The 15853-nt window shown below is 36.3% G+C and overlaps 1 protein-coding gene across 1 annotated transcript in view; it reads left to right on the forward strand.

The window, feature by feature from the left end:
- LOC150095817 (substance-P receptor-like) overlaps nt 1-15853 on the forward strand; it is a 118971-nt gene that overhangs the window by 90145 nt on the left and 12973 nt on the right. Inside the window, exon 2 of the mRNA XM_090409539.1 lies at nt 8158-8350. Coding sequence (XP_090265665.1) covers nt 8158-8350 — 193 coding nt within the window. The remainder of the gene's footprint in view (nt 1-8157; nt 8351-15853) is intronic.

The raw sequence follows: 15853 nt of genomic DNA on the forward strand, positions 1-15853 counted from the left end.
TGAGATATGGTGGTGGAGGGGACAACCTTCGTTGAATGCTTCAGTCAATTGCTGCAGGAACTTCGGTTTGCCCGTACAAGCCTTCTCGGACAAGTGCAATCTCGTTCCTAACAAACTGAATGAGGATCACAGCTACGCCTCTTTGACAAGAAATATAGTTATTTTTGCACTGATTATACACCGAGGATATCTCATCTTATGAGAGACTGGCCTGTATGTGTATATGTGTATACGAGTAAATATCAGTTGTTGGAAGGAAGAATTCTTTAATGCTGTGAGCTGTTGTACTCATATTATCGTATAATACTAAACCCAAGCTGTTGGCGAAAACGCCGATGCAAGATTTAGGTTTTGCTGAAGACTCTGAGAATCGTTAAATAGAAAATCTACGTTTCTTCTAGTTCGCTTTTTTTTCTCCAAATTATCACTTTTCAAATGGTTTGCATTTCGAGAATTATGAATTTGCTCATGCTCACTCTTTGATTTTCTCGACATTCACTTTACTGATCTGAAACACTGAAATTAGATCCAGATCGGTAGTTTCACCAAATCTTCGTTAACTGATGTGGCTCTACGACTAGAAATTTTTTGCTCGGTTTATAACTTGGTTTTCATTCTTTCTTTGGATGCAAAATCTTGCATATTCACAGCAGTATTCTCAGGTAGGATGGATTTTGACATTCATGCAGTGTTACAAAATAAAAGTGAAAATCCGTTTAAAAAGAGTAGGGTAGTCTAGTATGGCCCTTTAGTTTCAGAAATGTGCCTTCTTTCAGGAGGCATGCTTAAGAAAGTAGCGATTCGAGTTTTTCCAGGGAATTTCATCGCATGTGTATATAAGCGGTGGTGATGTTGTCATGGGCATCCGCTTTGGATCCAAAGTGGCGGGGTTCATATCCAGTATTAATTGGAGATGTCTAAGTGGCTGAAGGGGTCGATCTCTAAATTTCATGTATCTCTTCTTTGAGTTGAATATAGACTCGTTTTTCTTGCTGCAGGGTAGTTACCGGATGAGTATGAAAGATCACAAAGATTGTTACATAGGGTCACTGAAAAAAAAACAGAACAAAAAAAAACAGAAAACCAGGACCGGTTTGCTGTTTTAAAACCGGAAGGTTTTCGGTCAGAAAGTGTGCGTGCAGAAGTGTGCTCTTCAGTGCATGCATCTGAACTTTGCTTTTGTCATCTATGTAGGAATTTAGGTGGCAGCTCAGTTTCGTCGCTCTTCTTAGATCATCACCCAGCTTATTTGAGGCCTCCAGTAGTTTCAAAGACTTTCCTGGTTTGGTCTGTAGGGCCCGGTTATCCTATTTTACCCTTAGCTTACTAAAATGTACGACAGCTTTGCGACCTCTTGCGAGTTAAGAATGAAGGAGCAGAAAATGGTGTTGGAGGTTCAGTCTTTTCTTTGGGTGAAATTTCGATAGCCGTGTGGATGTTGGAATATATACAGAATAGATGTTAGAATAACATAGAATATAGTTGGGCAGAAGTTAATCCAAGTGGTGTTAGGGTGTGACCAAAGGCGCTATTTACCATTTGAACAGGAGTCAAGTTTTCTGTACCCCTTCAAAGTCTGATTTGGGTTTCCTGGAAGGTCTCTAAATACAGCTCACGTGTGCTGAGTGGGAAGCTTTGTTTTTATTATGACTTTGTTTTTTTCGTGATCTCTCTTTTTTAAATTTTTTCTGTATGTTATCAGACTGTGTTTAGAAAACCAATGCTTGAATGGCGGTATGGAGGATGGAGGTCAGTGCGGTGGTGTGGATACTGTACTGCGCAGCATTTCATTTTAATGCCCGAAAAAGCTTTTCTTGGCTATATTGAAGTTGTTATAATGGCAGAAGTAGGTTTATACGGCGAACTGTGTGTGTGTGCCACAAATTCCCCCAAAAGGTTGTAGGTTCAGATGCTGTAATAATGAATGAACGATGCCATCGATAACACAAAACTGCGATTAGGACGAAATTGTATCTTTTTTTTGATTGCCTGTAATCATTTCCTGATCTGCTGAATTGTTTGTTTATCTAACACCTCTGAAACGTCGATGTGCCTCATAATATGCTACAATAAAGGATTCCGTGTCAATACCAAAATACTGCTGCTGATAGAGATCTGAGGAGTGAATTAAATATGAAATATATTTGTTTACCTTTTATGTTTATAACCTTCAAACGTTTTTCAAAAGTATTTTCTCTGAATTTCTTAGATCATATCTCTATCTATCTCTTAGATCATTAAATGACTCCAATATGGCCGAATCCAGACAGTTTACCGTGTGGAGATAAGTGTCTCTGATTGAAATGCAAAATTTCGTTTATGACAACGCCAGGAAATTATTGTAACCGACATTTTTGTATCACTCCCCACAAGCCGCAAGGCTGTATGTGGGCTGGGGGTGAAGAGTAAAGTAATCTGTTGATCTTCCTCTTGAAGAGTAAGATGTCATCCTTTGGGAATACTTCATGAGGAAGGATGTTTCACAAAGCTGCAACAAATGGATAGAAAGATGAATGAAAATAGCAGGTTATCTGAGCCATCAATTCACTTTAAAAAGATGTTGAGTAGCTGTTGTTCATATTAATGTAGGATTAGCAGAAGGGAGGCATAACGGATACCAGTTATAGTGAACACGGCGATGAAATGTTCTGTAGAAGAGGCTGAAACTGACCGCCCATAACACCAGTGGCTGAAGAGCATCTGTTGAGAGAGAGAGAGGTCAATCATCCCAACCTCTCTCTCTCTCTCTCTCTCTCTCTCTCTCTTCTGAATAGCATCCCTTTAGAGAGGTTTTAAGCGCACCATCCCCAACTTTGACTGCGGTATTCCAAGGTTGGGCAGAATTGGAATTGGAACAGAGTAAGGAACTGGTCATATGAAAAGTAGCGTGATGTTCATCCTCATCATCCTGTGATTTTGTTAATCAGTCCTCTTATACACTGATTAATTAAAGCTTATACGTTGTACAAGATATAAGGTATAAAATTGTTTACTATGTTTACACGTTTACTAACGTATAAAAATAGTTTTTTTCCTATTAAAGTATGTTTACAAGTTATTAGAAACTTCCTTTCCTGAAATCTGATTTATTTCGTTGAGGACACAAAAGCTGCTTTTAGGAAAGGTCGCCAATTGGTGGCTTCGTCTTCTACTGTAAACATAACGGAACTGCACATTATATCTTAAAGAATAAGAGTTATTCTTTAAGATATTTGTGAAGAACTTGTGCCACCGACGCTAACTTTGAACTGGTCTGAAGGTCTTCTTACTACCTTCAGACCAGACTAGGAAAAAAAAGTCATCCCTTCTGTATTAGCAACTAAAATTTAAAAGTAATGTTTCTCCACTAACTTGAAACAGTTCACTGGAATTGAACCAAAGACAGACGTCATAAAGTGCACAGAAGTCGGTTCAGATTCGATGGTTTTTTCTTGATGACTTATAAACCAAACTCGACTCTCTCAAACTGTGAAGTGATGCGCAGTAATCATTAGGTATAAACTTCCTTTTTAATATATGTATTTCTTGAAAGTTTTTTTCCACTTGGTTAGACTATAATAAGTTTAGTTTAATCCTTTATCCAAGTATAAGCAAACAGTTTGCGCCTGAAGTACCTTCAGGACTGAGGCAACTCGTGGTAAAGGTGGACCAGGCTCTCATCCCTCCTTGTCTTAGTATCTCCCGTAATGCAAAGCACATCTCCTTCTGGACATGTATAATGCTATGCATTAAGGGAAGGGCCACTACCCAGACCGGTTTCGACCTTTATCGACCGGTATCACCACCTCTGGGTCTGGCTCCCACTGATGAGATCTCAATAAAGGTCGAAACTGGTCTGGATAGGTGGCCCTTCCCTTAATGCGTAGCATTATACATGTCCGCAAGGAGATGTGCTTTGCATTATGGAAGATACTAAGACAAGGAGGGATGCGAGCTTGGTCCACCTTTACCACGAATTGCCTCAGTCCTGAAGATACTTTCAGGAGCAAACTTTGTCTGCTTACACTTGGATAAAGGATTAAACTAAATTTATTATATGTATTTCTTATTTTCTCGAAATCATTATTGTCCATGTTGAAAGCATCGGAATGCGTGCAAGTCAGAAATTCTGAGAAGTGGCACTATAGTTTATCTTGTTGTTGTTATGAGGATTTTGTACACACGCTCACTGGAATTGACGTAGATTCATGGGACCATTCCCAGCTAACAGCGCGATCTTCGGCATATGCAACACTGACCGACACGTGCGTTAGAAACACGTGAAGCGTGTTCAGAAATTGAGAATTTGAGAGAACTTCTACTGATGCACTTTTTTTGGACTCCTGTGAAAGGAAGACCCTGTTTCTGAACCTAGAAGTAAGGAATGCGCTAGGAGAAAGAGAAAGCTTATTCGGTATATTTAAAGTTGAATTATGTGTTGAAGCTGATTATCTGCTCCTCGCATTTTTATAGTCGTAAAAATATATGCAGTTTTATACTTTGGTATCCAAAACGTAAAGACGAACACTATTTCTGAAGATTACAACCGCAGACGAATCAACTTCTGGCAATTTGTATAAGTAACGATTTCCAGTAGAAAGTGTGTGCACATTCAAGTTTTCGAATCGCGCGCAAAGGGATCACGTGGTAGCACTTAACAGGATAAGAGCCATAAGGCAGAGCAAAACGAACTGTGTTTGAAGGAAGCTCTTTTCTTGAAAGAATGAAGTTGCAAACTTGGATGTCTGGTAATGTCTCAAAGACATTACCTAGATGATTTCACGGGGAAGAATTATTGAATAGCTGGAAGAAGGCCGCAGAATTACTGATATTGTCAGATAGTTTGGAATCTTACATAGAGTTGTATTCATGCTCTGGGAAGCATTTCAAACCAATGAAATGTATTCCGGAGGTCTCCCTCACTCTACCACTGAGCACGAAGACAGAGTTTTGGTTATAACAGCAAAACGTAATCGATGCACCGCGGCAGGTCAGCTTGCAAATCAGGTCTATTCAAACACAGATTTGCGGATATCTCGACAAACTGTGGCAAAACATTTGCGACAAGTGCGCCAGAAGGTCTGAAGTCTGCGTCCATCATAGAGCAAGTTTTGGACAAGACACCGATGGGCTAATGAACTATTTACAGATGAGAGTCGTTTTAGTCTTTCTTCCGATTCCACCGACACTTGATCTGGCGTGAAATTGATACTGCTTACCGGAAGACGGCAGTGCCGGTGATTATGGTGTGGGGAAGTCATCATGCTTAATGGACGCACCGCGCTACAATTGCTGGAAAAAGGGAGTATGACTGGTGAATGATATTGCAACGGAGTTCTTCAACGTCATGTTCGGTTGTTGCGTAGTGCTCTAGGCGAAGAATTCGTTTTTATGCATGACAATGCACACCACATCGCACAGGAGCAGTGGAGGTACTTCTGGAAATCGAGGATATTAATCAAATTGATTGGACAGCACGCCCCGAAGATCTTAACACGTTTGGGACGCAATAAGAAGGCGCATTGCTGCTCGAAATTCCCCTCCCAAAAAACAAGCAAACCATTATCCTGAAGAAGGAGTTGGCCAGTTTTGCCCAAGAAATCCTGAATCGCTTGGCGCTAAGCATGGTACGGTGTTGTGAGAGCTGCATCGCAATGCGGGGTGGACATATTCCCTACTAAAACGTCTCTCTGGCTAGTTTTATGTAAGCACTGGACGTTAATTCTTAACTACGTCCTTAAGAAATTTGTAACTTTCGCCAAAAACGTATTGCAATTTAATTTGTACGAAATCTATAGCATATTTGTTGTGTAGTTTAATTCAACAGCATGCTGGAAATAAATTTATGTCCACATTTGACTGTAGTCATAGAAATGATTTCATATACAGGTAAAAATGTAGTTCTTCCTCGCTTTTGGACACCTCTGTATTTTTTCCAGTATAAAAAAGTGGAATGACAGTGAGTGAAAAACGCACAGAATAAGACTGAAGCAGATCGCTTAGAAGGAAATGGTTTGAGTAAATCTTTGTGTGTGTGTGTGTGTGTGTGTGTGTGTGTGTGTGAGAGAGAGAGAGAGAGAGAGAGAGATTATTATTTAGCTGAATTGTCATCTCTTGGAGCGGCTCAAGAAGTTTTAGGGAGGTTTCTGGTGCAACATCCGAAATGTGAAAATATTGCAGTATTTTTTATCTACTGGTATTTTTTTTTTTTTTTTTTTTAAAAATTGGTGTGCGCTGCTTCTTCATGACCTTTTTTGTGCAGGCTGGTAGTCTGTTGTCACATCATCCTTCTGCATACTTACGCACAGATAGAGAGTGCCAGTGACGTTAATGAGTGAGGATTCGTTCGTGATTCGCTTACATCTTCTATTAAGTCAGTGTGCGTTTGCAATCCCTGACCATTAACGAAGAAAGAAACAAAAAGTCGAAGAGATTGGAATTTGTCCTGTTGGTTGAAAGTATGACGTCACCGAAAGTCGATGAGAGATGAGAAATGAGCGAAAGAAAAAATAATTAAAGAAGCAAAGTGGATATTAGATCCATCATTATGTTGTTAAATGATCGTTGTCATATTGCACGAATAGCTGAGAAGATTATTTTCAGTTCCTTCAGCTGAGATTAACCAAAACCATGACGTTCAGATTTTAATGTTCTCTTTATGTCTATTTCTCTGCTTGAATATGCATTCATACTTCAATAAAATTACATTAATATTTCCATTCCATTCCCCTACATGCCTGCCTTATTCACTGGGTCCAAGATATTCTGGAAAACGTGGCATTGCAAAGCTCGAAGGATTTGGGACTTGTACGGAGTCCGCAGATATACCGGGAGAGGGAGAGAGGTAACGTCTCCGCGGAAAAGGACACCAAGTTTGTTAGAGGGCGACGATGAGGAAGCAAATAACGTAAACTATTTCTGTTACGAAAATCTAAAGCTCAGATGGAAAAAAATGATTTCACTTTGTTTGAGGAGCTCAGTATTCAGCTGGATGAAAACGTTTGCGACAAACAGTTCTTTTAGTCATAACAAGGACGTCGCTCTAATCCCACTAAAGAATGTCAAAGGAATGGAAGGAAAAGAAGTCAGTTGAGGGAAGGTCGTTTATATTGAGGAAGATGTTTCGATGTTAATTTCATTCACAGAAGAGTTTGTTCAATCTAGTGTCCAGTACAGCAGAGTATGGTACCTTGGATACTCAAAAAGAGAAAGTTGAGCATGAAGAAGAATCTTGTTAACATCGGACTTGAAGACTTTTATGGTATTCTTCACGAAATGCATAACAGGAAGGATATCTTGGGTTAGCAATGGGATTTTTATTTTATTTTTATGTATTTTTAAATAAACCCTACTCTAGAGACCAAACACGGAACTTTTTTGAAGCCTCTTCCGATCTCCAATAAGCTCAGGCTCTCTGATAATTGGACGTGTTCTCTAGAAAGATGAAAAGAGCGATAAATCTGTTTATCTCTCTTTTCATCTTTCCGAGAGCGAAGCATTGGCGTCTAAGACTTTGTCTCGCAACTTATTAATATTTTTCCTAAACCGAGACTTGCACAAGAACAAGTTGTTTCTTGAACTTGGAGAACATCGTCTCACTCATCGTCAGAAAGAGTTTGAAAAACGTTTCACATTCGGTCAGTAGAGCAGTTTTCGGATTAAATTTCGGAAAATGAATAAATAATATAAAAATAATTAAAATAAAAAGGAAAGTAAAATAAAAATAAAAATGAATAAATAATGTAAATAAAAATAATTAAAATAAAAAGAACAAAAACACTTTAACCTAACGACTGTGCTGATATAGTACAGTTTTATAACATTTGTCTCATTAAAATAAAAATCGACGTATTTCACTATTAGAAATTCATTCTCTACTGTTTCTGTTTCGCACTGTAAACGTGCTTCACAATTTGTCGCAATCTTTTTTCTCCCGTTAAATTTTTATCAACCCCAGATTCATCTGACCACGTAGATTTTGCCTAAAATCTCACCGATCCACTTTTTGCTGTACAAAAGAAGCGATATTGCTCTTAAAAATAGAATTTTAAAATAATGGAGTTCGTCGTTTTCTTCTTAAATCTGTCGATGTAAAAGTTTCTCATTGCGCTGCTGCTTGCATAAAATATGAAAATCATCGCATGGGTGTTTCACGCAGTGCTTTTCACGGGTTTTCAGATATTACGCTATCATGCATCCGCTGTCATCGAGATGGACGAAATCGCGCAGCAACATGATCATCGCCGTCATCTGGATGTCTGCTGTTGCGCTGTCCAGCGTCCTCCTCGTTCACGGGAAGGCGGAGAAATTCACGTGGAGCGGACAAGAGTTTTACGACTGCGTGGAGATTTGGGACGACGTCTCTGGAAAGGTAAGTTAAGCATAGTTCTGTGCATTTTGATGCTCATTTCGCATGTTGACCGTCATAATTAGAATTCTTAGCTAATTATTGAGTACTGATTCTAAGGAATTCAACGAGAGCCAATTGTATTGCAATCTCTGTATTAATATTTTAATCGCATTAAGCTCACGTTAGGGTACGTGGCTGATAAACTGATAATCACGATAGGGTACGTGGTTATCAGCTTATTAGCCATGCAGTATATCAAAAATACCGAGCGTTGTTCTGCTTTCCATTTAAAGTTGCAATTGAAAGAATTGATAAACGATAGAAGGTAAAAACGTACAATTTTATATTTTTATACTGCATTTCGAGAGGCGCCAAAATCTAGAGTACACTAGCAACCTAGGGTTAAAGAGAAACCCGTTGCTGCAGTCTATGGAGAAAATGATGAGAGATGATGTTTCAAAGAGGGGTAGATGGAACGAAGAGTGAAATGAGAAGTTCATGAGACAAAACAAAATGACAAAGCAGTTTAAAGTTAGATGGATTTTTAACTTTTACGTGGTTATAAAATGTGGAAAAGAGATTGTTTTGAGCTAAAAAAGACATTTGCGCTCCAGTATTTGAAGACTGAAAACGCAAAGGATGTGATGTATCCTTCAAAAACGAAATAATCCGATCTTGTCTGCATATTATCAAAGGCAATGCCAATTGTCGAAAGGAATTTAAGAAAGAAGACAGGTAAATTTTTTTCTAATGTCTGTTTTTTCTTATTTTGGAGTTTTAGTGGCATTAAAGTTCACAAATGTTTTCTTTCCTGAAAAAAATAGTAAGTCGATCACTGCTTAAGACATCGGTATGAATGACCTTGAAGTTTAGAAAAATTGTGAGCTACAATTTTACATAACAAGAAGTGAAATGAAGCTAAGTCATGGCCAGAGTTTGTTGTCAATAAGGGAAGGTCATTTCGCTCTAGGAGGAAACGCACGGATGGGAAATCCAATGAGAAGAAGCCATCCATCCATCATACCACCTGTGAACTACCAGAGGGAAAACTGGCGACCTAGTTGCAAAGTGCGGAAGATAAAACATGATGCTGTAGTTAAGTAATGCCGTCCTTCATAGCAGACACAATCAAACAACCTGGAAATGCCAATGGAAAACACATGAGCCTCTTCAGGAGGCATTTTCAAGGCATATGTCTGAAGATGAGTGATGATGGCTAGGAGTGCTGCAAATCTAACTTAGGGGAATCGATATTGCTAGTACCAAATCAGTTGGCTGTCTCGTAGGTGGTAAAGAGTTGAATATTGCTAATCTTCCACATGACTGTTGAGAGACAGAAAGCATAGGTAAACTGTAATGTAGTTCATTAATTGAGCTCTGTAATTTTTGGACTAAATTACACAGAGGCGTATTTTCATGATGTTGAATGAGTATTAACATTCATTTGTTTCGAAAGACTGGGTTCGAATCTATCTCGTCTAGGAATCAAAGAACGTTTATAAGGGCTTTTCTACTAAATGTGAGTTAGCCGTTCCCATACTGAGGTAGCAGGTATGGGAACGGCTAAATAAAAAAAATAAAAAAACGCGTTTTTTTATTTTTTTACCGAAAAAGTTATCAGTATCAGTTGGAGGTGACATCACTAAAAGATATCCGCAAATGATGAGCTCGCTCATCTCCACGAGGCTGAGCAGACATCTTCTGGAGGAGAGGGGGTGAGGGAGAGTATTGCAGGGAAGACCTCTGTCACCCTCTTGACGACCTTTTCACTTCCACCACTTAAATGCTTTTTTTTTTCTCATCCCAACAATTTCGGACATATGAGTGAGAGAAATAGTCACATGGGCTAACATCAAAAACACTTTTTGAGGATAAAATACTTAACATAATAAGGACAAATAATATAGAATACCCTTCGAGCCACTGAGATAAAATTTGCCCTATGATGTCTCAAAGTAAGATAATCTCTCATCAACATCATATCCAACAGCATGCAGAAACATGTCCGTGAATCATCTGCGTGAAGATTTCATTTTGGAAGGAACAGTCAGGGTTAAGGGTCAGGTAAACAGTACTATAAGGAAAAACAAATGAGTCAAGTGTCTTTGCAGTTATGGCAATTCTTTCATCCTGTGCAGTTATCGTATTGTGTTGTGGTGATTGGTATCTAGGAAAGTAAAGTAAAATAATGGGTGAGCCACAAAAGTCATTGAAATTTTCTTTCTTCAGGAAATAGCACGAGACAAAACTCTTCACCTAGCTCTAAAAGGATGGAAACCGATTATTATTTTAGAAGACACGTACATTGTGATGTATTTATCCAGGACCACTTGGGAAAAATTACGCAGGAAGTGGTCTGATATTCTCGGCTACTTGCAAAGAAGAGTTGACTACGAAATGGACCTCGGTGAGTGTTATATTCTGAAATGCCAAGATGGGGAACTAATACTTGATGATACAGGAGCTAATGGAAGCAAAGATTTTTATATTAGTTGTGAAGAAGCTGAGAAATTTTCACCAAAAATGTACGACATTGATAATCATTTACTATTTTTGGAAACTGAATTACCATCTGTTCGTATCATGGGGAAAATTATCGCTAATCATTTAAATTCATCAATGGCAAAATTAGACTTTCAAGATTTTATCCAATTCGATAAAAATTCTTTATTTTTGGACATTTACGAACATTTTACAAAAACTGTTTGTGTATATTTGCTGACAAAAGAATACACAGAATGTTTAGGGAGGCATGGTGTCATTTCCAGACTGACACAATATCAAATGTATGGAAGGGTGGTTACCATGGGATCTGATTTAAAAATTCTTTTGTGTGACCAGCTATTTTGATGTAATGTAACCAAGAAACAGTCAGTAACAAAAATTTTATTCATTGAACTCTTTGGAAAGATGTTAAGAGTCTAAACTAAATATTGTGAAATATTTTTTGGTAATTACATGTTTCGAATTTTTCTCAGTGAATATACTTGTAAATAGTATTTCAGCAAAATAAAATATGTATTTGTAAACTTAAATGAACAAAGATGTGAGCTTTTGTTGTTGTGTTTTTCCACAGTGAATTTTTACTCAGTTATTCTGATTAGAACTTGATATTTAAATCCACAACTCTATATCTTAATGCAATTCTGTTTAATTATTTAAACAAATTCACAACTGTGAAATTAATGCCAGGACAGGAGGAAAAAAGTGTTGAAAACTAATATCCATGTATTGATTATTTTAGCAATTGTCTAATGCTACCTATTGACATTATTTGAGTTATCTGAAAACAATTCGTTCACATAATCGAAAATCCGAACTGTTAGAATTTGGTTGTTTTACAGAGAGAGAGAGAGAGAGAGAGAGAGAGAGAGAGAGAGAGAGAGAGAGAGAGAGAGAGAGAGCTGCTAATTAACCCAAAACGCGACTTTAACTCTTAAAGTTTGGTATAGAAAAATGTTTGTATTCTCCAGATAACACAAATACCAATTTTACCTTTTCCTACACAAAGTAAGATAAAAACACACCAACAGTATATCCAACAGCATGCAAAAAATGTTTTTGAGTCATCTGTGCAAACGGTTCATTTTTGAAGTAATGGTCAGGATATGGCATATAGTAAGGGTAAGAAAAAACCATAGAGTCGAGTGACTTTGGACTTAAGGTAATCGTTCATCTACTGCAGCTGCTGTTTGGTGTTGTGGTGTTTTGTCTGGTAATGTAAAAATAACAGGTGAGCCACAAAATACTTTGAAAGTTTCTTTCTGAGAAGTTCTAATTGTTTAGAATTTTGTAACAGAAAGTTAACATAAAATATAAGATCATAGCTAATAATCAGTGAAATAATAATAATAATAATAATAATAATAATAATAATAAAATAATAATAATAATAATAATAAATAACTATTTATTTGTGGTGCCATATGAAGTAATCTAAGAAGAAGAAGAAGAATGAAGGAAAACGATTATGAAAAATCGACAGTGGGTGAAAAATACGAATTTTCAGTTATCATTGGGATAAGTGATTGCCAATTTCTTTTGAATAAGAGTTCAAATTTATTTCCTAAAGAAATTTGTATTTCTGATGGAATTATTGATAGATATGAATTGACAAAATCATCTTGTAGTTGGAAAGAATTACCTGAAAGAGTTAAAAAACAGAATTCTTGGTTAATAAAATAGAACCATCAGCTGAAGTGGGAAATTGGTTCACTAGCTTTGGACAAACTAAGAAATTGGAGGATACAATCAACGTGCAAATATCACATATTACTCGCCAAAGGAAGAGAAAAATCAAAAACATTAACGAAGTTAATAGGGAGGCCTGTTCTTGATTTAAATGAAATTGGATGCCCAAAACGTGAAAACATAACGTGTACTTTTAAATGCTTTTGGAAACATAATGAAAGATTCTGTGATTTTAATAATTCTCAGAAGTATATGTATTGGTTTCAAAAATATAAATATGCAACCCTTAATTTTACTACAGTAATAAATTCCCAACGAACACGAAATGAAAAATTAACTTTCACGTGAGAGTCACATTGTCAAAAACCACATGATGGCAATTCCACAAGCATGGGAAGAACCTTTGATGTTTTCAATTTATTTATTTATTTTCTGTATTGTTAGATTCAGTAAACACAATTTGTAAATAATATTTCATTCAAATAAAATGTGTAAATTTAAATGAACAAATTGGGTGTCATTGATGTGTTATACAAATTTAAGAAAGATGATAACATTTTTTTTAATCACTGAATTAAAAGTCTTATTTGTTCATGCAAGCTCTCAAATATTTAAAAAAAACTGTCAACTCTTGGAAGCCAAAGGAATAATCGGGTATTAAATTAATATCCAGAATTTTAGTGTAGAAGATTTCACCAGAAAAGTTACAATACTGTAAGAATTTGGCTATTTTACAGAGCATTTGTTAATAATATTACAGTCAAATAAAAGGTAACATTGAAATTAACAAAGTATATATTATAGAGCTAATATTCATTTGAAATATTCAACTCTTGGAAGCAAAAGGAATAATCGGGTATTAAATTATTACTCAATATTGGTTTAAGAAAAATAAATGTAAGCATTAATTTACTACATCAATAATTTCCCATGGCAACGAAGAGTTCCAAAAACAAAACACACGATTTCTCACCTACATACAACAATTTGGCGACCGGATAAGAGAGATATCTTTACGATAAGACTTAATGAGAAATATTCAGTGTTGGAAAATAAATTCACATACATTTTGTATATTTATTAATTTTGTTCAGTTATTCTGTTAGAATATGAATTTTAAAAGTAAAATACAGAAAATAACCAATCAATTTGAAAAAAAAAATAATAATAATTTCACCTGTCAGAATTCCATACTCTAACAGCATTCGGAATTCGAAACCGGAAATAACACTTACCCTAAACTAAACGGCGCATAGACTTTCCCACCAAGCTTAGGAAATCATAACATGAGCAACAGTGGGAATATTTTACTATAATCTACTATAGCAAAAGAACGGCTGGTGCTTGTGGAACACGCGCGTTTTTCTACCTTTGAGTAATAGAAATGAAATCGATTAATAACTTAAATATAAAGAGCCAATAGGCTTCGTTTCGGCGATATAAACATTATTTAAATTAAGGGGATATTGAATCCCACATTGTTTTAAAACCGAATAAGAAACTCAAAGATTGGAATCAGAGAGTTTCATGCCGAATATAGTAAACTATAAAGTATCGGCGACTACTAGCGTGAGCTAATGCAAGTAGTCCTAGAACGTAGTACAAACTCGGGCAACTCGCAGCAAAGGTGGTAAAGTTCTGATCGCTATTCTTGGTATATTCCATAATGTATTTTCCAAGTCACATAATGAAGGTAGTTTCCGGATTTTTATTCGTCACATAAAACCTCGTTTCGTAATATGAAACTTCATTTAATAATAACATCGATTAATAATATTGCTGGAAGAACAAAAACGAAAACGAAATTTTGAAATTAAAAGAAAATAATTTAACCAACTACCACTGGATGGCTTCCTTTCTCTTGATAAAATTATATTTCGCTTCGAAAACATGCTTATGAATTATGTCCCATCGTTTCTTTTTTATTTTACAACAAAATGCGCACATAGGTATATGGAGCGCGCAGTCATTCGCCATTTCGGTGAATCAGGATTCTGTCAAATCCGATCTGCTGAGAACAAAGGTGTGTGTGTGTGGGGGGGGGGGATGTGACGTAGGCTTATGAAGTCAAGTTTTAATTAAGACATTGAAAAGATTATCCTATTTCTGCAGAAAAGAATCAGGATTTAATCAGTAATTAATTACGTAATTGAACATAAAAGTAAGTAAAAATATTAATTAAAACGAAGAGATTTTAAGCAGGATGAATGAATGCTGTACTGCTGTTTTTTTTCTTCTTTCTTTCGTTTCTTCCCTTTTTAATACGTTTCATTGCGGAATGACTCTAAAGTTGCTTTGCAGCAACCATCGTTAATGTGCGCATTTTAGTTGTTGAGGTCTTCTATAAAGTCACATAATGAAGGTACTTTCCGGATTTTTATTCGTCACATAAAACCTCGTTTCGTAATATGAAACTTCATTTAATAATAACATCGACACTAACTATTCTCATTTTTATCACTAAAACAATAATCATGGATATGAATACAGCAGTAATTCAATTTATTTACTAAAATTAATAAAATTCTCGTGGCAATTAATAAGAACTCTTTATTTAATACTTCATTCTATTTGTTTACCAAATAGTTAAAATCAGCAGTCACCAAATATTTCGCATCGACATCAAAGTCCTCTCGTTGTTCATCGCATCCGCAGGTGAAGTCTCTCCTGGTGACGACAGTGATCATCTTCATTTTTTGCCCGACAGCCATCAGCACGATTTCTTTGCCTCTTCTTGTAAACGAAATGCTGGAGTTTTTTAGGGGTGAATAATAATTTTAGAAAAATGAGCATTAGAGGCGAAATCTTCTTTATGTTTTTTCTTTATTAAAAGTATTAGTTACATGCACGCATTTACTTTTCTTTCTTGTATCACGAACATAACATGTTTTGCACTTCTTTCTTAAACAAGTCCAATTTCAATTTGTTTTGGAGTTTTAGACTACGAATGTCAACTTGTTAATTCCCATTCTTAAAGTCGGATGAAAAGCTGAACGTCTAGAAATGAAAACTCTCAAGAAATTCTGTTTTCCGTGCGGTCAAGAGTCAAATTAATCTTTATTCAATGAGCCATAAAGCCGACGTTCATCTAATAATAAACATTCCATAGCTTTTAAAAGAAAAAAATGAAGACTCATTCTTGGACTTATGGCATTTCGGTTGTTGCTAATAAGACTAAGAAAAAATGAAAAAACTATAAAAAACTTAGATAACCTTCTTCTTATATCACATATTCATAGAATTCTTCAGCCTTACTGACACTAAATCACGACTCCTCCCTCAGAGCGTCACACAATTTACGAATTATGCATGAGACTCAAAGGAATGATAAAA

Source organism: Typopeltis vanoorti, chromosome 19 (genome assembly GCF_054136105.1).
Source record: "Typopeltis vanoorti isolate ZY-2024b chromosome 19, IOZ_Tvanoo_1.0, whole genome shotgun sequence".
In the NCBI taxonomy this organism is placed as follows: domain Eukaryota; kingdom Metazoa; phylum Arthropoda; class Arachnida; order Uropygi; family Thelyphonidae; genus Typopeltis; species Typopeltis vanoorti.